Genomic DNA, 24,917 nt, shown 5'->3' with positions numbered 1-24,917 from the left:
AGGTTTTCTGTTACACATTAGAATAACTTCGCTACACATGGCAATGGCTATCAGCATGATAAGGAATTTGTTGTAATGGCTTCTTCTTCTTCACCACGTCCTAGAGATGACAACAGCGCAAACAGTCCTCACAACAGTAAAATTGACATTGCTGTAATGGCTTCTTCTTCTTCACCAAGTCCTAGAGATGACAACAGCGCAAACAGTCCTAGCAACAGTAAAATCGACATTGATGAGCATGATGAGGGATTTGCTATAATGGCTTCCTCTTCATTACCACTCTCGGAAATCGATGACAGTCCAAACAATCTTAACTGTAGTAGCATCAGTCCAAACAATCTTAGAGGTAAATTTAGATAAATTTTTTATGTTTGTTCCGAGAAAATACTTAGAAAGAAGAGATCTCAAGGAAAATGAATTTAAAATAACATATAAAAATAATTAATTTATTGATTTTAAGTCTATTTTTTATTTTTTTTTTCCACTTGTTCCTTCTATTTTTTCTGTTTATTTTTTTTTTCTTGTATTTTTTCTCAAATTTTCTGAGAAGGAAACATAACTTAAATGATTTATTTTTTTTAAAAATAATTTTAGTATTACGAGGTTGTGAATGTTGAAGAAATAAAGATACATATCAGGGAAATCTATGCTGACCTATACGTCTTTTGGTTTTGTGACTCCAGAATCATTTGAAGAAGATGTAACCTCTTGCTTGGAACTGTACCAAGCTGTACTCAATGGTGACTGGAAAAGTGCTTCAATATTCTTGAAGTGTTATCCAAAATCAATCTCTGCCCGGATTGGAACAGACGGTGCCTCAGTGCTTCACATAGCAGTTGAGTTAGGAGTGGCCAGCATGGGTTTCGTGGAGAAGTTGGTTGAGTTCATGCCAAGTGAGGCACTGGATCTGCGGGATTCTGATGGCGCCACTGCCCTTACCAGTGCTGCGAGGGCTGGCAATATAAAAGCAGCCAAGTTGTTAGTGACCAAAAAGCCAAGCTTGCCCAATAGCTGCCAAAGAAACGATTTAGTGCCACTTCACACCGCTGTTAGGTATGGTCATAAAGAGCTGACTTTATATTTATTAGGCGTCACCAGAGATGATGTAGATCCAAGTCCTTTCTCAAAATGGCCTGGATTCAAACTTCTGGGCAGAGCACTAATGGTGGGGTTTCATGGTATGAATTACCGTCGGGTTCCCAAGTTCAATTTTATAATATGCAGATGTAGCACTGTATCTGGTTAAACGTTATCCTCACCTTGCCACATGCAATTTCGGTTGCGCCTGCCACGATGATGCTAAAGATTCTGATGATGATAAAGATTCTAATGATGATTTTGCCCCTTTGACGGTATTGGCTAAAAGGCCTTGGGCTTTCCGAAGCGGAAGTCGCTTCAACTTATGGCAACTCATAATATATCACTGTTAGTTTCTTTACTCGCTTGACCCTTTTAATTTTCTTTGTGTTTTTCGCTGCATCTCCCTTGCTTTTGTTTATAGAGAAAAGAATAATTAATTTTCATGTCTTTCGATGATATAAAAATGTAAGAAAAAATATTACAGAAAAAGGCAGGAGGAATTTTAAAATTTTTTCTCGACTTTCCTCAGAAAAGTTGGAAACAATTTGGGAATAAAAATGCATTTCTTAGGTATATTTAATTTTTTTCATAGACAAATAAATAGTAGGAAAAAAAAATATTTTTGCATATATATATATATATATATATTTATTTCTATTTCTTAATTTCTATCAAAATTCATCCCAACCAAATATAAGCTTAATGAATTCTGCCAAAATATATGAATATCCCTAATTTTGTTGAATAAAAATTCAATATAAGGCACACAATTGCATGTTATTATTTATTTGATTTTATGTTATATAATAGGTCATTTTGTGCTATAAATGGATAGTAAGACTTTGTTTGATACACCACAAAAGCCCATGGAATAAGAGTATAATTAAGAATAAGTTTGGCACGTGGGATATAAGAAAGGCATATGGATATCAGTTTTCAAGGTTGGTCTTTTGTTGGGATGAGGATGAGATTGAAAATATTAACAAGGATTTCCACCATCTACCTGCAATGAGAGACCACACTTAGTAACCAGATTAGTAACTTCAGATTTACATACATACATATATATATATATATATATATATATATATATATATATATATATATATATATATGTATGTATGTATGTATGTATGTATGTATGATATTGATTAAAGGGTAATGCCCAGTGGTGTAGGTGTAGAACCTTTTGTCTGGGTTCGAACCCCTCACCTACATCAAACCATGTTCACTTTTGAGGTTTGATCGATTTTGACTAAGTAGGCAGTTTGACCAAGCCAGCAGCAGTAGATTGAAAAAATTGGTAAAACCCCCATAAATACATCGAAAAATGATAAAAAAATTGGTTGATCGAAATTTCTCCACTATGTGTTGCTTTAGTGACAATCAAAATTTGATATTTCTTTGACATATTGATTTATCATGATTTTTTTGTCCTTGGTAGAAAGAATATGGGAACTAATAGACAAATGAGTGTCAATCCAAAAGGCTAATTTCTTAGATTTTAGAATACTTATTTGGCATAGAGGTTGTGGTCACTTTTATACAAGGTCTTTGAGGGAGTAGTTGGAGTTTCCGCATATCGAGGCATAGGCTTGTTAAGGTCACATGAGTATAGTCCAAGTTAGCATTTAATGCTCATTCATGCTTGTTGGCAAGTGATCAATCGTTTAGCACTTGTGCAGGGGATTTAGATATAAGCATAATCATACATAGGGTTTTGGTTACCTATTCTCTAGCTAACACGTGGCCTTCTTCTACCAAGCACCCCTATATCTTTCTCTTATTTTTCTTTGACAATGGTTCCTAAGGGATGAGGAAGATTTAAAAATGCCATACATCATTATGATAATTTGTTATGCAAGGAGCTTTTTAAGGTTCTTAGAGTGTTGCACTTTAATGGGTAGTCAAGTCTCGCCCTCTTCATGCCTCTTTGTGGTTCTTCACTAAATAGTATTTTGAGGTTTCTTCTTACATCTATTTTGCTCTTCTTGGGTTTTTTGAGCAAGTATAGGTTTCAATTTTTATGGCAAAGAACAAGGACTTCTTAGTCAAGTGCTCCAAGGATTTTTAGACCCTGATAGAGTTATGCTCAAGGGCCTATTCTTATGTTGAGTGGCTTGTTTTTCTTAGACTAACTTTAGGAGTTTTCAAAAGGAGATGATGTCTTGATTGCCCACATTGGGGCTAACCTTCCTTTCCCTTTCCCTCCACTATTTGTAGTTTTATGATTTTTCTAGGGTTTTTCTTATCGGAGTTCACCTTACCACTATCACATTCTTGGTTTATACTATTATCCTCAACATGGTCGAGAGACAATATGTCAATTTAGGAGAGATACTCTTTTCTTCTTCAATAAAGTTGCACAAGGGCAAAAATGATCATTTTATGCCAAACTTCAATGATAGAGGTTTACTGTTGAAACTCCTTGACTCCAACAAGGCTTAGGAAAAAAGGGTTTACTAATGGTCTTTAGTGATTAGGAAGGTTTAGAGCAAAAGGATCTCCATTTTCGAGTCCTTTGTGGCTTTTGAGGCCTAGATTGCATGATTACTTTCTTTCTTCGATTATTCTTTTTTCTCATTTTAATTTACCTATCCTCTTTTACTTTATTGTTAGGAGATCATTCCATCACACAATATCTCCTCAAATTTTCCTCTAGAAGGAATTTTTAAAATAAAGAATCTTCCTTCGATTATCTATAACTTTTTCGAGTTTCATAGCTACTTAGAGAAAGAAGAGTGTGCCTTAAAAATGTCTTCATCTAGCGTGTTGAAACTGTTAAGATAGAGCCCTTAAAAGCATGATATGATCTAACAAAATGAGGTTTCTTCAATATATTTATATTATGATTTCAATTTCTAATTTTCTATCCATGATTGCATTATTACTTATAAGAGCATTCAAGCTAACATTACTTGCATTGTACATGACTTAGGTATGTTAGGAGTGCATAAAAGATTCATGTCATGGGTTCTTTATAGGTTTATGAGTTACTCATAGTAAGTTTGGGGACTTAGGTAGCCCATTTAAAGTTTTAGTGCACTATTTCCTAATTTGAAGGATGACTTATCTTGGTTATTGAGTTAGGTTTCCCTTGATGAGTTCACTAGTGTGTATACAAATTGGACAAGACTTACAATGAATCATGACATTGTCTACCAAGTAGTTATGACTTTAACAAGTTACTATGTTACATAGACTTTCAATCATAAGAGAATATTAAGGTAGTGTTAAGGTCTTTAGAGGCTTCAACATGTGGATAAGACTCTAAGGTGGTCACAAATTCCCTATAGATTAGGTTGCTATTAATTAAAGCTAGTGACACTAGATATTTTCAACAAAGGCATTATGATATCTCATGAGATTGATATAGTGTGTCCTATTAGGTGATCCTAAGAACTTGTGATTATGAAATTTGTTGCCACAATAATTGCTTAATTGGGATTGAAGATATGTTCTTTATGAACTAGTGTATGTCAATTAATCACAAAATAGGAGGATGTAAGACTCAAGGATTGTATAAGTAATCTTGTAGAGGTAATTTTCTAAGGTTGATGGTTGTTAACTGTTTAGATTATGGACATTGGCTCATAAGGAACCCATCTTTAGCGGACAGTAGGTCACAGGCTTAAGAAATCAATTAAATTAGTTTTAATCAATTTTATCTCAATATAATGTCATAGGGTATTGGAATGTAGTTGACTTTCTTTAGTGGAATGTTGAGTCAACTTTAAAATTGGATTATCAAGAAGCTTGTATTTTCCTATGGGTTCTAGTGGTCCCTGCTCGAGTTCATAATTTTTATTGGCATAAAGATTTGAGAAAATTGGGTTTAATTAATCATGTGTGCATAAGGGCATTTTGGTAAAAATAAAAGTTGCACAAAAACTTATGACTATTTATTTTAAGTTTTTATTTTTTTATTTTTTTATTAAGCCACTTAATTAATTGAAGCTCATTAGAACTATTTAATTCATTAGTACCTAGTTGACTAGGTTAAGTGACCTTAGCCTATGGTGGGCCTAAGTCACATTAGCTTACAAGAGAAGTTATATAAACACTCTTAGGGTTTAAGGTTACACTGATGAGGGTTTGAGGTCAACTTATCAATTTATCTATCCATCTATTCTTTCTTTGCTCTTCTAGAGAAAACATTAAGTACCATCTCTTTCTCAAGGTGTGTAGCCACTTTACACTTGTTCCAAGGATTAAAGACAAAGTCATCGGTGGAAGCAATGAGTTTTTTTAGATCCCTGTAATAACTAGAGTGTGATCTAGGAACATCTAGATCTAAAGGTATGCCTTTTAACAACAATATCTAAGTATTTGAAATGTATATGCTTCCGTTGTTCTTAGATCTAGTTGCTCTAGGATCTTAGAGCATCCACCCTATGATTCCATCATAACAAAACCTACTTACAACCTTGTCTGACCATGCTTATGGGCTCATGCTTTCTCACCCCTTATGTTAGATTTCTTTTCTCATACCCTAAAATTGTTCAGACAAAAGTATAGGTAAGTTGAAGGTAGTTAAACGTGCCTTTCTCGTGCATCAATCCCTTATGCTCTCTTATAAGGAATTTGGAAAATTGCCTTTGTTTTTTAAGTCCTCCAATCTACTTAACTCTATTAAATCCATGGAGGTTTCAATTATAGATCTCATTTATTCCTTTTCATGTTCCCTTAATTGTTTTTGCTCCTATTTTGATATGTCTTCCCTTCTTTAAAGGGCCCTCTCCTACCTTCCTCTTTCTAGCAAATTGATTCTAGTGGAATCATAATAATAGGACAAAACTATTAGTTAGGCTCTTATCCACCATTTCGTATGTAGGAATCTTCCTTTGAGATAGAAGCTTGGGAGCTTTGTGGGTTAATTATCTCCCTTTACTGCTCCAAAAGCTACTCTTTGGTTGGTTGGAATGCTGATCTATTAGATATTTTCCATGCTCTCCCTCTCTCTTGACTCAAATGTTGTGAGTAGTTTTTTTCCCCTTTTGGTTACCTTTTATTTGTTCGTAGTGTGCGTTTTTGCCCTTTATTTGGTTGATTGTTCAAGAGGTGCAAAATCACCTATACAGAATAGAGCTTACAACAAAATCTAAGAATACTACAGTTAGGGAGATTCAAAAGGTGATTGACTCTTATAAGGGCAACATGAACCACATTAAGTTTGTGTTGGCAAGTTTAAAGGAACTAAGTAGCAAGGAGCTAGGGGTGCAATTTGATTGAGTGCACATCCTAATGGTGGGTCTCTTCGTATTTTAGGTTACATCACAAGTACTTAAGGACCACACTATGAGTGAGCAACATATACATAGGAAGGTCATAGAAGAGCTTTGATTGAAGCAAAAGGAAGTGTGGGTTCTAAAAGGGAAGCTAGAGGAGGCCAGTAGTGGGAGCACAACATTTGTCAATAATAAAAAAATTTGTATGCAAATTTTATTGGAAAAGTTTATGGAGATGGAAAACCTAAAGGTTGAGTGGATTATTTATTTCAAGGCCCATATAGTTTAAGTGTTCAAGTGTTCACAAATTTTGCACATCAGGGTTAGCTCCATCAGGGGAGGATGTTGCTAGGCACGAAGTCCATCTTAAAGAGATAATCCAAATGCTAAAGGAAAATACCTTAAAAGGCACCACCCCAATTGTGGAGTCTTCAATCAAGACATTTAAGTTGAGGATGGTGTCTAACTTGCTTCAAAAGGATCCTCGAAGATGACTTTAATTTTATTACAAGTTATAGGAGATTCTGAAGCCCTCTACATTAGATTGGAGGAGTAATTAATGTGTTGTTTATTTGGAGTTTGGCCTACACACCCTTAGACACTTGTTCGCCATTGTGTCATGGTTTGTTTATGGCTTTTATACCTCTATTACATTTGATGGCCTTTATGACCTTTTTATGCTATAGGTTTTGTTATTTTTATCTTTGCTGTTGTCACTATGTTATGTTGAAAAGAAGGGTGCCCATTAGGTTTAGGTGCCCATTTGTTTTAGATGCCCATTGAAAGGTAGAAACCCTACTAGAGGCAAGGTTTTTGTTAAAAGATAGGATGTCTACTAGGGAATAAGACAACTATTAAGGGCAATATGCCCATTGAGGGTAAGACGCCTATTGAAAGGCAAGATACCCATTAAGGAGGATATTCATATTGAAAGGTAAGACACCCATTGGAGTAATATGCTTGTTAAAAGGAAATATGCCCACTAGGGGTTAGATGGTTTTTCTTCCAAAGGTTTCTCTTTATTTAAAGATAATAAATATTAGTTTTTTTTAGGTGACACATGTTTCATGGTCGTGGTATAGCCTTTCCTTCAGGAAAATCCCACTAATATGCATTGTGCCATCATTGTTTTACAATTAGGTATTGTCCTTTCCACATAGAGGATAATTTTTCATCTTCTTAGCTTTCATGGAAAGTCCTTCTCAAAACTCAGTTTTTTTCATGCAAGGGTCTTATTTTTACTCCATTATTATTGCTTTTGGCTATCTTGCTCTGGTAGATAGTCATCCTTATGGGTGTTACTTCCTTTCTTTCTTCAACTAGATCAAAATCTTGTTTTCTAGCAACAAACACTTCTTTGCTACTCATTTAGGTACACAAGGTTGGCATTCTAATCAGAGTTAAAATGATCATCTCTATCCTATATGTGAGAAAGTAAGGTGTTTCTTGGGTAGAGGTTCTTTGAGTGGTTTTGCAAGATCAAAGTATTGTGAAAAGTTGCTTCACTCACATTCCCTTAGATTTTTCCAACTTTTTGCTTAAGTTCATGCACTATTACTACCTTATTATTGGCCTTTGCTTGTTGACTACCTTAAGGTTACCACAAAATAAGGTAACAATTCTCAATTCTCATTTCCTTGTATAAGCCTTAGAAGTTTTGGGTGGTTAATTGGAGTCCATTCTTTTAGACTATGACCCATGGTATCCTAAAGAAACAAACTATATGCTTCCATAGGAATTTCTCCACTTCTTTTGCTATGATACTAGAGTACAACTCTATTTCTACCCATTTGGAACTCTACTTCTACCCATTTGGTGAAGTATCTCATTTCCACTAGTAGGTATCACTTTTGTGCCATGTCTAGTGGTAGCAATACAATGATATTGAGCCCATATTGATCGAAAGGCCAAGTGTTTTTAATTGTCATGAGCTTTTTAGGAGAGGCATGGTTTAGAGGTTTAATGTTCTAGCACTTGTCACATTTATAAAAGAATGCTATGGTGCTCTTTTACATGTAGGTCAATAGTAGCCTTGATTAAGGGCTCGATGGGTAAAAATTTGACCTTTAACATGATTCCAAACATTCTATCTTGCAATTCTCTGAGCATATATCGAGCATCTTCCTAATCTAAGCAACATAGGTAGGGTCCATTATAGGAGCTGGTACAATTCCACCATTCATGATAGTATATGGCCTTACAACTTTTTTTTGGAGCCTCTATGCTTCCTTATCCCCTTTACAACTACTTCATCTTGAGGAGGTACGAAAGGATAGGGATTTTTTAGAAGCATGTTATTATAGGTCCAACAATGAACCTTAATAATAAAGTGGGATGTTTCCACTATTGGTTGTGTAACGTATACTTGAGGTGCCCTTAGGTGAGCTAGTACTTGTGTGGCTAGGGTATATACTTCCTGGTTAGCTTATTTAGGGATAAGGCTAAGGTGGAAGCTTTATAGGTTGCATATAATGGCTTAGGTAATATTTTTATCAAGGTCATAATTGAGGTTTCCAAGCCTCATCATGTCTTGTGATCTTTTCAATAATAAGTTGCAAATTGTTATATAATTTTATGTGGAAAAACCCCACCTCTTTTTCCAAAGGTAAGCTAGCTAGTAGGACCCTGTATTCCAATTCCTTATTAGTTGTCAAATACTCTAACTACATTGGTAGGTAGATTTCCACCCTGTTGGGGGAGCATAGTAGTGTATCTCAATTACTGAGCCCTTTACAATGGAGGCTCCATCCACCCATAATGCCAAAGTCATTTGAATCTATCATTTCACTATCTATAACTCCCCTAGACCTTTTCATAATACTAGTAAACTTTATCATGAATTCAACAAGAGATTGCAATTTGAATGTAACACATGGGCATAACATATATCAAATTTGCTAGGCTAGTTCTATTTTCTATTTCATCATCTTTTTTAAATCAGAAAAATGATTTTATAAATAGAAGAGAGAGAGAGAGAGAGAGAGTTTAAAAGGCAAAAAAAAGTAATCCTAAGAGTAGAGGTTTGCTAGGATCATTACTCTTAAGTACAACTCACCACTAAGGCTCTGAACCTATGATATCAGCTTCTTGAGTAGTTGCACCTTTGGACATCCTACCGGCTCAATAAAAAAGGTATGCAACTTCTAGGCTTAGAGCACTTAAGAGAGGTGAAAATTGAGGTGTTTGAGTTGGTGCACAACTTGGTCTTTAGGGTGTACATGGGAGGTGTACTATGGCTCTACACTAAAAAAGAGGCGTGTTATTGAGTCTTCTGCACCTAAGAGGTGAGGTATTTGTGTTTGCTCTATACGTACACATTTTTGTCCATGCAAGTTCCCAAAAAGGTTATGTTATACCAAAAATACCTTAAAGCCTACAAAATGCTCACAAAATTCATCAAATATAATTGTTTAAGGTATCGTCAAACAATGCATTAGGTTAATTCTAAGTACCTCACACATTAAAGTGAGATCTTTAGAGTCATCAAAGTGTTGAGTTTGAGTTAGCAAAAGCAAAAAAGTAAGAGAGCTCAAATGAAACAAAATAAATACATTAAAAGAAATTTTCCAAATCAGCCCTTACTTAGGTGTGACTAGATCTTTGCATACAAAAGGTTCCTTAAGTTTGGTAGTTTTTACTATTGTTTCTCCCTTCCTCTATCTTTTGATTTTTCAAACCAACACCCTTTAGTCTTAGGAATAGCAAGTTCCTAGGGCATAGGTTTGAGACAAATTGTTTTCCTTAATATACTTTCACTTCCTTGCCTCCACTCACCCTTTTTGTTTTTTGAAAAATTAAAAGTTCATTCTTGAAAGAATGTAGACATTGTCACCTTCTTGTTTCTTATGTAATGGATTTCAATATATGACTCCCAGATTAGTTGGTATAAGGCACTAGGTCATAAAGCACCCTTGGGGAATTACCACCAAGCTTCAAGTAGTAAATGGATCCTTTAGTTTCTTTTCATTGCATTCTCTTATAGGATTTTGGTGACAAGAGGTCTTACCATAACATTTTATCTACAATGAGTTTGTTCTATTTCTCAGGTTGCCACCAGTTCAGGTTGCCACTAGTTCTTCTCTTGAGGAGTACGAGTACCCTAACACTATAGTGCATGGTGTGTGAGACTAGATTAAAGAGAAAATTTTAGGAAAAATCTTTTCTTTTTGGTTCCTCCAAGTTCACTATGGTACTTTATTGTTTAGATGATGATTTTTAATAAGTCACTTAAGTAGATTAAGTTCAGATGTGAGCTTGAATTAAAATACTAAAAACTAAGTTTATTTACTTGATCTGATTATTAAAAGAAAAAAGTGAAGAAAACACAAATGATGCAAAAATTGGGTAAAGAAGTTATACTTATCAGGGACTCTTGAAAAATTGTATAGTCTTGAGATTTTGAGTTCCTTGGGGTATTTCTGTTTACCCTCTTCAACCTTTGACTATTACTTAATTAAATTCTTCACTGAGGGTGAGATTGATCGAAAATGTTCAATATCACCCATTGTTAGATTCAAATGCTCATTATATGATGATATTATCCTAAAGATTAAGCAATTATAATTGAAGATGTGGTCAACGCTATTAACCCTAATGTGTTCTCCTTTTGTTTGAATGTTCATTCTACTAAATGCTCTGTTGGGTTGTTATAGTATTATGGCTACTATAGTGACTAGTTTAGTCACTTTTACTTTAACAAATTGAATTGATTGTTCATTTTTAGCTCTCTTCATTATCTCATTTAGGCTCAATGTTTTGGTTTTTACCATTCTTTAGAGTTTTCATATTGCACTATTGTGTGTGTTCTTGTCTGAGCACATGCAAACAGTACTTAAAATTACTTCCTTTATATAAAACTTAGAAAACTTCTCGGTTTCCTACATACACCTTAATTGATACATTGATGGTAGGGTAGACAAAAGTCTCTAAGAAATTATAGGAAATTAAGGTTTTGTTTAAGAAGATATTTTTCTTCCAAAAATTTGCATAAGAGAATAAAGATTTTTTTACTATGGATGGCATGCTTGCATAATAATACAAAAGAATAAGTTGGCATCCCACGGGAAATGATTGCACACTTATGGTGTGTAATTTAAAGTGTGCACACATAAGCTATGCAATATAAAAGGTTGCTCAAAGGTATGCAATTTTCAATTGCACTCTTTTGAGTGTACCATTTAAATTATTCTCTTATGGTATGGAATTTAAGTCATGTTGTCAAGGTGTACAATTTGAGTTGTGCTCTATAGATGTGCAATTTAAGTCATCATACAAGTTGGGTCAACTCACCTCAAAGGTATGCAATTCCTATATTTCCAACACTTTTGTGCAGCTTCCTAGTGCTAACAATTTACACCTACTCTGAATCATGATGAAACCAATAGAGTGTGGAGAAATTTATACTTGAGTTATTGTGAGATGATAAAGGTCACCCAAATGCATTGAGTGTACTAAGAATGTAATATTATAGGCTTCACAATGATGGTGCTACTACGCACTAAAGTGGCAAGAGCAACATAAATAAAAATAATAAAGAAAAGAAAAATGAAAGCTATTTAGAAATTGTTGACTAGCTTCTAGCTAGCCAGTGACTCTTCACTTTTTTCTTACTTTCCAAAAGTAGATTGAAACCATCCATTTTGATAACTTTTTTCTTCATGGTTTCCCAAAATTTTTGGGATGCCCTCCCTTTTGGCTAAGAGCCACTTATAGTTGGGAAAAAAAATTTCATCAAAAGAGATATTGAGAAGCCATTGATGATAGCTTGAAGCTCAACATTTTTGGGTTGCAAAGAGAAGGGGAACTGAGGGAGAATAAAGTTAGTGTGAGCATGCAATACATTGCTTCATTCCTTATTTGTTTCTTACTCTTTATAGTTTTCTTTTTCTATCTTTGCATTTTTTTTAAAAGAAATGAAGCTTACAAACTTAATTGCAACCTGTTGGAAATTCTCTTCTTTAACTAATTCTTATTCAACAAATTATTTTCAAGCTACTATGTACATAGATTCCTTTTTCTCAACCTTAGCGGCTTCCTCCCCTTGTAGCATCCAGAGACCATCTTCTTCAAAAATCCTGTTCCAAGAGAAATGATAAATTGAGAGATGGGATGAGAGACTATATGTTGTTGGGGTTGGCTTTCAAGTTCCAAAAGATGTACTTGAGGGACTAAGGGGTTCCAAACCCTTGATTTTTCAACAAGCAATTTTAAATGTTTAAGTGTTTCTTCCGGTTCCTCTTGTATAAAGTACTTATCACTCATGTTTTCAACAAATTGTTTCATTTAGGGAGATGGTTTTTTTTAAAAAGTAGAAGCAACCCTCAAGTTTTCAAAACTATGGTAAGGAAGTTAAGCAACGAAACTTTAAACCTATCCCAACAATGATGCAAGGTCTCATTCTCTATAAAACCAAAATAATAAAAAAATAAAAAAATAAAAAAATTTTGTAAAGTAGCCCAAGAACTTATACTATAGAATTGGGTTATACCACTAATTCTTAGTATTTTTTTATTTTTATTTTTATTTTTTTTTAAAAAACCTTGAGTTTCAAATGATCTAGATTTCATGAAGGTTATACCAAAATAGACCATACCTCTTCAAATTATTTTAAATAAGTATGAGGATTTTCATCATCTTTTCCATAAAATAAAGAAACCAATTAGATCATTACAAGCTCAATGTTTATTTGAAAATATTCAAAAGAAAATATCAATTAAAATGGAGCATTGACTTTACTAGGTTGCAGGTAATCCTCATGGTCCTAGGTGGCTAGTTATTTGGGTTAAAACCCCTATTCATCATACTTCTATTTGTACCACCAATGTTTGAATTTGGAAAATAGATATAAGGTGGTTATGGTCGGTCTAGTGTGTTGAGGAAAATGATAACTATGGTTTGGTTAATTACTTAGTGTCTTTCTTCTAAAATCATTTCCCTAATAAAGAACATACTTGTAATGTTGGATTTAACAATTGAAAGTGAAAACTAAGTAACAAAATAAAATCCAAAGAAAACAAATTAAGTAAAAAAAAAAAAAAATCCAACTAAAAGATACTAAAAGACAAGTAGGGAATGGGTGAAATATACTTGCTAAGCTTCTAAAACAACGAGCATATACCAAAAAATACCCTTAGAGTAGTCAATGTTGAAAATTCCCTGACAGCAACACTAATTTTTGGTTAGTCATTCTCTAGTTCCTTCTTTTACCAAAATTTGAAAATATATTTAACAATCAAGTTTTACAAAGAGGAATTAAATTAGATCATTCATTAAAACTCTCAACTCCTGAACCAGAAATTTAAAAAAAACCTAATAGTTGTATAGGCATTAGGTTGCCTCCACAAGGAACTATAAATTGGTAGCAACTGAGGTAATAGCTTTAAGGGTATGAATATCAGCTAAAAGCTTAGAAAAATGATTTTATAAATAAAAGACACACACACACACACACACACACACACACAAAGTTTTAAAGACAGAAAATTAAAGAAAAGAAAACCCCAGAACTAGAGATTTATTAGGATCACCACTTTCAGATACAACTTACCAATGAGGTTTTGAAGCTATGCTTTCAAGTTTAAGATTAAGCCAGGGATCTATACCATAAAAGGTTCCTACTTCAAATGAACAAGAACCATGTCCTCTAATTGCTCTATTTTTTTATCCTTGCAACCAAATGATTTAGATGAGGTTCTTTTCATGTCAATCAGCCTATACTTAGTTGAAAGAATTATTAAAACAATGCCAAAATATGCTCCCAAGGTTACTTGAATTACAACCCTCACAACTAGTGTAACATAGACTTTTCTGCCCATGGTTACTTCTTTTGGTCATCGTAACTACCGATAGAGATCAAATTCTTTATAACTAATGCATAGATAAACCAGTAGAGAGCCAAACTTATTGATGGGAGACTTGAGCTCCTCTCACCCCTTAGAGTGTTAAAGGTTATCTAAGTATGTTAAAAATTAAGGAAGTAATTGAAAATGTAAATTTGCAAGTTGAAACTGAAAAACTGAAATGTATGATCAATAAAAAAAAAAACTGGAAAATTCATTAAACTAGAAATGAAAAGATCACAATAGAAAACTAAAACTAAAACTACATTAAGTTACTCCTATTCCTACTCCTACTCCTATGAGAAAAAAGAAAAAACTTACCTACTATTTCACTTTCTATAATCTGATTCTACTTGTATATTTACAATCTTCCATTAATAAGTAAAAAGTACTCTCTCCCTTCCAACTACTCTAACACCACCCCATATGGACTTGTCTCTTGCCTATATTGAGGGTCGGGTCCTTTGTCAGTGTAGTCAACCCACCATCACTCTTGATATTTTAGCTTATGGTTGGTAGTTGCACCTTTTTCTCTATGCATTCAACATCGAGTAGGTTTTGGTAGTAGAATTGAATACTTTATAAACAACATGCTACTTTGGGAGGACATAGCTGTTGTAGAGGTAAGAATGGTTTGTAATTTAGATGACATCAAGGGGGTGCACTACTACACATCCTATTGACTTAAGCAAAGGGGTGCACAACATTTTGGCTTAAAGCACTTAAGAGGTTTATAGATTGAGTTGCTTGAGTAGGATGCAAAATTTGGTCTAATGCATTAGAGAGATCTTATGTGTTTAGTCTTCAAGGCATACATGGGAGGTGCACTATATGTTAAGATAAAGCCCTCAAAAGCATGACATGATGTAATAAACTCTAAGATTTATTATTTGTTTGATAAAGTTATAATTCACTTTTATCTATCTTATTTCCATGCAATATACCTCGTAAGCACTCTAACTTACATCTTTTGCATTATATGTGACTTGGGTGCATTAGGAGTTGCACGAAAGATCTAAATTAATCACGAGTTCATTGCAAATAGATGACTTGTTCACAGTCAATTCATGGGTCTAGGCAACCCATTAAAGGTTGTAAGGCACCACCTCCTAATTAGAGGGATGACTTGTCTTAACTATCGGGATGGGTTTCCCATGGTGTGTGCATTAGTGTCTGTGGTTACACATTGGACGAGACCTACAATAAGTCATGACTCAAGCTATCAAGTAGTCATGACTTCACTAAACTGCTTTATTGTGTTGTCTCTCAACCTTGAGAGAATATTAAGCTTGTTCTATTAGTAGTAGATTTAACCTACCTATGAAATCATAAGTTCATTATATATTTCCAATGGATTGGGTCACTATTGATGGAAGCTATTAGCAATAGATATTCTTAATAAAAGCACCATGATATCTCTTAGTATTGAGATAGTGTGTTCCCTTGGGTGATCCTAAGGAAGTGTGTTCATGGAAACTATAGCCATAGTAGTTCCTTAAGTGTAAGTTGATATAGGCTCTTGAGAGGTAATACATGTCAGTTGAATACACAATAAGAGGATCTATAACTCAAGGATAGTAGAGGTAGTTTTGAAAGGTTAATAGTTTTCACCTTGTTGGACTATGGTCACCAGTTCATAGGAAGACTAAACGCAATAGATAGCAGGTCACAGACACCAACACATGGTGTCTTGTTGTTATTTACATAGGATATTATAGTTTAGTTGATTTTTTGTAGTAGGATGTTGAATCAACTTCAAAATTGGATTCTGAGGGAGCTAGTACTCTTATGGGTCCCAATGGTCCTTGCTCTAAGCTCATATACCTTATTGACATGAGTTATGATGGTCAAATTGGCTTTAGGTTCACTTTTATGCATAAGGGAGTTTTGGTAATTTTGCAAGATTGCATCGGGGTAAGTGAGCAAGGTCTATGGATTAGGTCAATTAATTAATTAGTACGCCCTATTGGGTTAAGTAATCAATTAGAACCCATTTTGGGTTAAGATTAAGTGACCCAAGCCCGTAGTGGGCTCAAATTACTTAAGCTTAGCGAGGAAACCTTATAAATACCCCGTTAGGGGTTAGGGTTTCCATAACTTTTTCTAGAAAGTCTTCTTCCATCTTTAGAGAGAGAGTCATAGCCTCTACCCTTCCTTCTATCCTTATCAGAAGTGTGTCAAGATTAAGGTTCAAGTTATTGGGCGAAAGACTCAGGGTTTACAAGAGTTCTTGGAACTTTATTCGTCATCTTCTTTGTATGGAATCGATTCAAGAATATTCGAATCTCAGATACATTTTTCATTAGCATATTCTAAATCCATATAAAGTTTAAAAAAAAATGCAATTTTTCTACTATGCATAGGATTTAGAACAACCTAGGATAATTTGTATGTTTCTAACTTGATCCGAGCTTGGAAAACAGAGAGATATGGGATTTTCCCATCATTGGGTGGCTCTAAGCTAAAAAAAAAGCTGCATGATTGAGTCTAGCACACTTTTTAGGTGTGCAATATGCGTTTCCTTTCTACTTAGGCATTATTGTCTCCATGAGTTCCCAAAAAGGTTCTATTGCACCAAAAACACCTCAAAGCCTATAGAATGCTCACAGAATGCATCAAACATAATATTCTAAGGTATTATCAGCAAAACAAAACATTAGCCTAATTTTTTAGTGCCTCAAAACACTAAAGTAGGCTCTTTAGAACCATTAAAGTGTTAAGTTTTCACCACTTGGTCCTTACCTTAATAGCATGTGCTTGGAAATAACATTGAAGTTTTAGTGTGGCAGTCTAAAAGGTAAGCACTGACTTTTCAATATTTATATATACTCTCAAGTTTCCACACCTAAGAGCGCTTTTTAGACATAGTACATTGGTTGCTCTTCTTTTCCTTCTTTTTGAGCCAATATTCCGCTTATAGTTGCTGATGAGACCTTATAAGACCTTCTTATCCCATGGTTTATCCAAAATGAGGGATATCATCATGTAATGCTTTAGTCATTCATGGTAGCATCATGTAATGCTTTAGTCATTCGTAGGCTTATTTGCACCTTTTTGGTTCCTTTAGTCTATTTTCCATTCTTGCTGATGTCGAAGAAAGGATAACATTTATTCGTTGTCTAATATATGAATCTATTTCAAGCACCAATCTTGTTAGTGACCTCTTGGACTTCTCTAATTGTTTTAGTCATTGGTATCTCCAAAGTTGATTTTATTCGTTTTGGGTTAACTTCTATTCATTTGTATGTAACCAAGTACTTAAGGAACTTTCCACACCCTACATTAAAGGTGTACTTCACTGATTTAGTTTCATTTAGTACTTTCAAAGATTTTGAAATGTTCTTAAGAGGTCAATCAAGTACTCATTCCTTTTCTCATATGTTATTAACATGTTATTAACGTGGACTTGCATGTTGACTTCTATTTGTTGTTAGAAGATCTAGATGACCAAACATTTGTGGGTAGCCTTGATTTTTTAGGCCAAAGAGCATGGTCTGATAGCAATATGTTACTAATCCAAGAATAAGAGCTATTTTTCTTCGTTGCTTGCTTATTTGGTTCTACTTGAATATGCATACATGAATGTAATCAACTCATGATCAAAGGTGGCATCGACCAACTAATCTATTCGAGGTGAGGGATAGTTATCCTTAAGGAAAGCCTTATTTAAATTGGTATAGTCTAGGCATACTTTCCACTTTCCCGTCTTCTTAGGTATGATGCTTTTTACTTACTAACCAACTAAGACAAATTACCTCTCTTATAAATCTATCATCTAAGAAATTGGATACCTTTTCTTTAACAATCTAGTGTCTTTAAGGAGCTGACCACCTAGGTTTATGTTGAGTTGGTGATATGCAACTTAGGGGTTGATACCCACCATGTCCTGCTGTTTCTAAGTGAAGATGGGTTTTTTACATGGGCCAAGAGGAGCTTCCTAGGTTTAGGGGCTCTAAAGTAATGACCCCCTAGGTTCTCTAACTGCCTTTTAGGATTACTTGTTAATTGTTATTTGATTTATGATTTAAGAACTTCCTATGGGTCCTGATTGATGCACTTCTTAATCGCTTTAAGGGCTATGGTGTAGCACTCATGCCGCCACCTAGTCCTAATATATTTCCCATATTTCTTGTAGTGTCATGAATTTAATGGTGCAATGGTAGGTGAAGAGTATGCCTTTTAGGTTGTATATCCAAGGTCATCCCATAATGGTATTATAGGGAAAATGATATCCATAACAAAGAATTGTGTCATTATATGGCATCAACCAACTGGAACCATTAGAGTGGCTTCCCCAGTTAAGTCACGTAGGACTTTATCTAGTCCCACCAATGACCCTAGACTTGACACTAGTTTTCATTTATCCACATTCATTTGTTTGTATATGGACTAATATATTTAGTAAGTTAACTAAACTTCTTAGGTCAACTAAGAATAAGTGCATGTCTTAGTCAATAATCCTTAAACTAATAACCAACAAATCTTGTGTAGGGTTTAGAGTCCTCTCAAGTCTTTGTTAAAGATGCATATGGCATATAGGCAAGTGGTAGTTGCTTCATAGAAGGTTGTGTGGACTTTTACTTCAATCACCATATGATTTTGAAATATCTTGATACCCTACCTAGTTACACAAATCTAGTGAATGATCCCTCATGGATGGAAGCTATAACCACATTGGGTTGGTCAAGGCTTTTCTTCTGTCTTGTTAAGTGCATGTACTAGAAGGCAAACATCACCCCTAAGGTTTCCATATCAGGAATAAACTATAACGAAAGTTGATAAAGCCAATAGAAAGTTAGTCCTTGGAGGCTGGAGAGGAAGATCTTACATAAAAGTTTATCATTTCCCTTTTCTAGGATCATCATGTGCTAGAAATGCATGAGTAGTCTAGGGGGTCTTAAGTTCCATTGAAAGAAATTGAATTTGGAAGGGAAAATCCTCATGTGGCAACCTCCTCCTGAAGGGCCCTAAGCTTAATCTCCTTATTCACCAAGGTTATACATCTAATGGTAGCCATGGTGGCAAGAAGCCCCTAGGGCATTGAGGCCTTTGGTAAGGTGGTCTGTTTGGTTAGTCTGACTAATCTATATGTTGGTCTAATTGCTTTGATAACTATTATTCATTAACTTGAATCTTATTGGTGCCGACCAATGAGAGGTGTTGATCGAGATCACATTGGTACTCTTATACCCTTACCTTAAAGGGAACATTCTCTTGAGTGAGTCAGTTGCTTCTTTTAGTATGCTCCTCCATCTATTGAAGGGTTTGCTCTCAGTTCTCGCTCCACCTCATATCTATCATGATTACCTTTTCCTACTAAGAGTCCATTGCATGAGGTTCTTCTATTGCCCAATTGCCACTATGGGTTTAAACATGGCTTCAAGGCTTTTAATGCATTCCCATAGATGACGCCATTTTTCCAACTCCTAGTTCACATTCTTACTTCAATTGATCGTTATGACCTTACAATCATAAGGAACCTAAAGTGAGCACTCTAAGTTCCTTATGGTCGTAGAGCCTTCGAAGATCAAGTTAGTAAGAAAGATGAGGAAACTACTAGATAAATAAGCATCAACTCAAAGGTTAACTTTCTTGATTTTTGGAATCCTTACCTAGCATAGATGACGTGGCCACTTTTAAACGTCAAAGCAATTAAGGTTTCCCCACATGGAGGCATGGGCCTTGGCACGAGTGCATGAGTATGGTTTAATTCAGTATTTATCTCTCATTAGTGTGCTTAGGCGAGAGATTGATCATTCAACACTTTTGCAAGCTTTCTAGTTACTTTTTATTTGACTAATGTGTGGTCTTCTCTTATAGAGCAACCACACACTCACTTTTTTATTCTATCAAATAAACATAACTAGAGGATTTTATTTCTTACGATCTACAATACCTTAAACAAACATGTACCAAAGTAGTAATTTTAAGTCACCTATTTCACTTTTAACTAATTATTTTATTTACTCTTTTTATTTGACAATGGTTTTAGCATTCATAGAAAAACAAATGATATAAGGCACTAATCTTCAAATTTCTCTTAATTTCCATTATATTTGTTTTTTAAGTACAACTATTACTTAGTAATATTAATCTAAAGAAATTCCTACAATGAAGGAAGTATATAGAGTAAAACTCTTATAAAATAATATTATTGCGACCAAAAAAACTTATTATCTTAGATTTACCGATAAATGAATAATTTATCAATAAATGAATATTTATTAATTTATAAAGAGTATTATGTTGTTAGTATACAGTATTGGTACATGTATGACTTATAAATTTAAAAATAATACATGTGGCAAAAAGTTAATACATAGAAACCGAAGAGACTAAAAAAAAGAAAAGAAAAAGATATTTATTGATCATAAAAGATAGAAAGCCTCCTAACAAAAATAGGTATGGCATCAAAACTTAATGTTGTAAAAGATAAAGATATTTTAAATATGTGATGATTCCAAAACAAGTGAATTTAGAAAAATAAAAGTTATAAAAAGTTACTTAATATTGTATTATGAATTTCTTTTATATATATATATATATATAATTTAGTACACTGGCCTGAGTTAAGACCAAAAGGTTTTGTTATTCAAATAAGGTTATAATTTATCAAACATTCATTTATTGAGCTTTTACTATACAAACTATTATTTTGTGTTAGTAGAGCTTACAAAGTTTCATTGAAAGGGGCTTTATGAGTTTTGGAAAGATCATGAAAAAATTTATTTTTATTATATTCATTATAATAACTATTATATTCACTTTTCTTGATATTTTTGTCCTTAAGGTGTTCCTATGAAATTAAACCATCGTCTTAGTCAACCTAATAGAGGAAGCATGGAGAATCAAGTTGGTAGTTGTGACCTATCCACACAAATGTGCTATTAGACTCGATTTTTCAAAGGTAAGCACTTCATTTTTTTAGTTTGTCAAATTCTACTAAATGTAACAATATAACTCATAATTACTCAAAAACATAGGTATATAGGTAAACAAAATAAATTATATATATATATATATATATACATATATAAAGAAAACCTAATTAAATTGAAAAGAGTAGAAACGACCAAGGTTGAAAATGAGAGATTTAGTATGTAAACTTATTAGGTTCAATTGAAAGATTTAGCATGCAAACTTATTCAAAAATTAATTTTATTAAATACTTTCCCTAATTTTGAAAACCCTTATCCCTATTTTGGTAAAAAGCTTTGAACTCCATAATCAAGTAAAAAGATTATTAACCAAGGAGAATACAACAAGAATTAAGATATCTAATAAGCATCTAGTAAATCTAAACCTAAATAGCAAGCTTTAAAAAATTATAATTGCTAAAGATTAAAGTAGAAATATTTAACAACTACCACAAACTAAATTGAAAACATGGGAAATGACTAGAATTGGAATTGGAAAACACGAACAACTCTTATAGATTCTCACCAAATTTGAATGTGAATCTCCTCCCAGTAGAGGAATCTTAACTGATAAGTATGCAACTTACTCTCAAGCTCTTAGTTGATGAAGTCCTACTGAGAGTATCTCATGAAATAGAAACTCCATTATCTCCCACTCATGCATAGTAGGCAAAACAATGTCATGCATCTCTCAACTATATCATTATCATCCATGTTCATATGGACTGATGGATTGTACAACTATGGAACACATTGATAAGAAAGGTGGAGTATTAAAAAAAATTTCATCTCAACTAGTATAATTCATCCCAAAAGATGCCTTGTTATAGCTTAAACACATATATTCACATTGAATTAAGCATTGTTAATCCCTTTAGAAAAATATTTCAAAATACACCATACTTATAACTTATGACGGAAAATTGCAAGAACATAAAAGTTATACTATATAATGACCTATAAGATTAATGCACATGATAAAGAAGTAGGAATCTATTCATTCATTCTTATTTGATTGCCAAGAAGATATAGTATGAAAATGCATGCTACCATGGAGATCTTCATTATGAGTGTACCTTGGTTCTTCTATATCATACAAATCTTAGTTCGATTGCATCAAGCAAAGAACTCAAGTTTTTCAAATGCTTGCTAAATCAAGCACTACATTAATGTCATTTGGCAATTAACTCCATTGCAAGTAAAGTATGGACTATAGGACTATCTATACTTGGTTTCTTTCACTACTAACATATAAGTCATATTGGACACAACAAGGATCAATGACCTAACACACTATCTAAGTGGTTCAGACTCATTATGTTTCAACTTTGCTCATTGTGGAAAGTAATGAAAGTGCATGCCAATAAAGTAAAGCAAATAACATGCCACCATCAAACAAGATTGAACAATGAATAAATCCTACGTATAATGGTTAATTGAAATATATAATATGGAATCATAATCTACATGATCCAATGCTCCCAACTTAACTCTTATGTAATCATGATCTACATAATCCAATGTTCTCAACCTGGCCCCAATAAACATCTTTACATATTAGCTTAGTCAATGGAATGATGGGGGTTCGTTCTGTAACCATGCAACATGTAGAAATATGTTCCTATGCAACCATGTCTCATAGCAACTAATATTTAAGATTGATGTGTTTGGTTCAACTATGATAGTTGGGGCTCTTTGACATAGGCTAAAGCTTCCTTGCTATCACAATAAATAGTAGTATGCTCAAAAGCACATGCAACATTATGAAACATATGTAGGAACATTGTAAACTAGTCACTTTCCTAAATGATAAGTAATGTACTCCTAACTCCAAGGTAGACAATGTCATAAGTGATTATTTTTAACTTCTCCAATATATGCTAACATCATAGAGCATATATAAAATTATAATTATATGTGGATTTGGGTTCATTTAGGATGCTACCCCAATTAGCATTGTTATAGCCAATCAAGTGCAAATTCAATCCTCAATAGCAATTATACACCCTATAGTGCCTTTGAGGTACGAAAGCATCTAATTCACTACTTTCTTGTAAGCAAGGTTTGGATTTGACTGGAACCTACTAACCTAATTGTGTAACAAATATTAGTTCATGTACATATCATTGGGTACTTTAAGCAACTAACAATGCTAGCATATATAGGAACCTTGAGTGATCTTATCCTTTCCATCCAAAGTCTTACGACACATGTTAAAGCTTAAGGTCTTACTGATTCACATGAAAATCCAGTCGGGTCATTTAATAAAAAACATTTATAAAACCTATGACCTCGTACTAGTGTAGCAAAGCTACTATAGTATAGTGGCTCTAGGGTCAAACTCTGGGATGGGTTTTCATTCTTCCAGTGATAAACTCGAGATTAGAAATTGGATTTAATGATTTCCTTTATCAAAAACTTAAAGTTTAAAAGAAAATAAAATTTGTTTTGAAAGTGTTTAAACCTAAATTAACATAAACTAATTAAAAATGGAAGAAAGAAAGTTTCTCGGAGCTAAGGATTGCTAGGATCAAGTTTAGAATGCAAAGTGGAAAATTCCGGATTTTTCTCCTCACATTGGGGATTTAACCTATAGTTATTTCCCGAACCGGTATAGGTTTAACAATGAAGATTTAATCCATAAAAATCAATAGAAATGGTAGTCAAGGTCCATTAATGGCTTTAGACATTATAGGTCTTCACCTTGAACCACTTTTCAATGGCTCGTACATGATAACTAATGGACTAATATGGATCTAGCAATAAGCATCCATAAAGACCTGAAGCTTACCATGTAGTGGCCATTCAAAGTGATTCTAAGGGATTTAAAGCAAAACTTTGGATTTAAAAGCCATTTATGAACTTCAACTACCTGTATTTAATGCACGAGCGTTTTCCACCTTTGCATCTGGACTTTTCACCTAGCTTCCTTCACTCCAAGAAACCAAGAGTTTAGCCTCTCATCCTCTGAGAAAACATCCTCAGAGGTTGTTTGGCTTCCAAGAAAAAGAAAATAGTAATGAGAAAATAGAAAACGAGAGAGCTCTGTATATTGCTAAGTGTTAAGCTTAACACGCATGTTCCATGGTTCAAGAGGTGATTTCCACCCCTTATATAGTTTTTACAAAAGCAAAGCTTTTCATTGGCTTGTTACAAGGAGAAGAAAGGAAATTACATTAAAAAATACTTAAGAAAATATCTAAAGTGGAGTCGGCAAAAACAGAGGAGATTTTGCACCACGCATGGGGTGTGCGAAATTTTTGCACACCTGGGGGTGTGCGAAATTTTCGTACACCTGGAGCAGTTGTCTTCCGAAGGCCATAACTTCTTCGTTTCAGCTCCAAATCATACACGGTTTGAAGCGTTGGATTTTTGACTTCCTGAGCTTTGAAACGGTATATAGAATGTAGAAAATGGACTTCGGAAAGTGCTCCAAAAGTGCCAAAGAAAACTGCAGATGCTGTCCTCTGATTTCCTCCTTGCTTCTCTTTGCTTTTCTTTGCTTTTCTTCTTTGGTTGGCTTGTCTTAATGATCCAAAAAGATGTCAAAACACTAAAACTAGCCACAAATATGATTAGAAGTCATTGCTAGGTCCTTAACATGCCAATTGGAATAAAGGTGAAGAATTACTACACAAAAGTGCTTAAAACATAATGACTTAAAGGTGTAAAATGACACTTTTTGGGTAGTAATCACTCCCCTCAACTGACACATTGCTAGTCCTTGAGCAATGAAGGAGAGAAAAAGAAAGAAAAATAGATAATAATAATTCACAAAATCATGTTGATCACTCCAAAAAATAATCAAGTGGCATGATTGGATCAAACTCTCACATGGCAAGTCAAGGATAAAA

The 24,917-nt window shown here is 34.0% G+C and overlaps 1 protein-coding gene across 1 annotated transcript in view; it reads left to right on the top strand.

The window, feature by feature from the left end:
- The first annotated feature begins 1,138 nt into the window (after nucleotides 1-1,138).
- LOC117909167 (ankyrin repeat-containing protein ITN1-like) overlaps nucleotides 1,139-24,917 on the top strand; it is a 90,298-nt gene continuing 66,519 nt past the window's right edge. Inside the window, exon 1 of the mRNA XM_034823078.1 lies at nucleotides 1,139-1,178. Coding sequence (XP_034678969.1) covers nucleotides 1,163-1,178 — 16 coding nt within the window. The 5' untranslated portion in view covers nucleotides 1,139-1,162. The remainder of the gene's footprint in view (nucleotides 1,179-24,917) is intronic.

The sequence above is a fragment of the Vitis riparia genome, chromosome 19 (assembly GCF_004353265.1).
Source record: "Vitis riparia cultivar Riparia Gloire de Montpellier isolate 1030 chromosome 19, EGFV_Vit.rip_1.0, whole genome shotgun sequence".
In the NCBI taxonomy this organism is placed as follows: Eukaryota; Viridiplantae; Streptophyta; class Magnoliopsida; order Vitales; family Vitaceae; genus Vitis; species Vitis riparia.
Note: the sequence above shows the minus strand (reverse complement) of the source record. Positions and strands in the feature narration are given on the sequence as shown.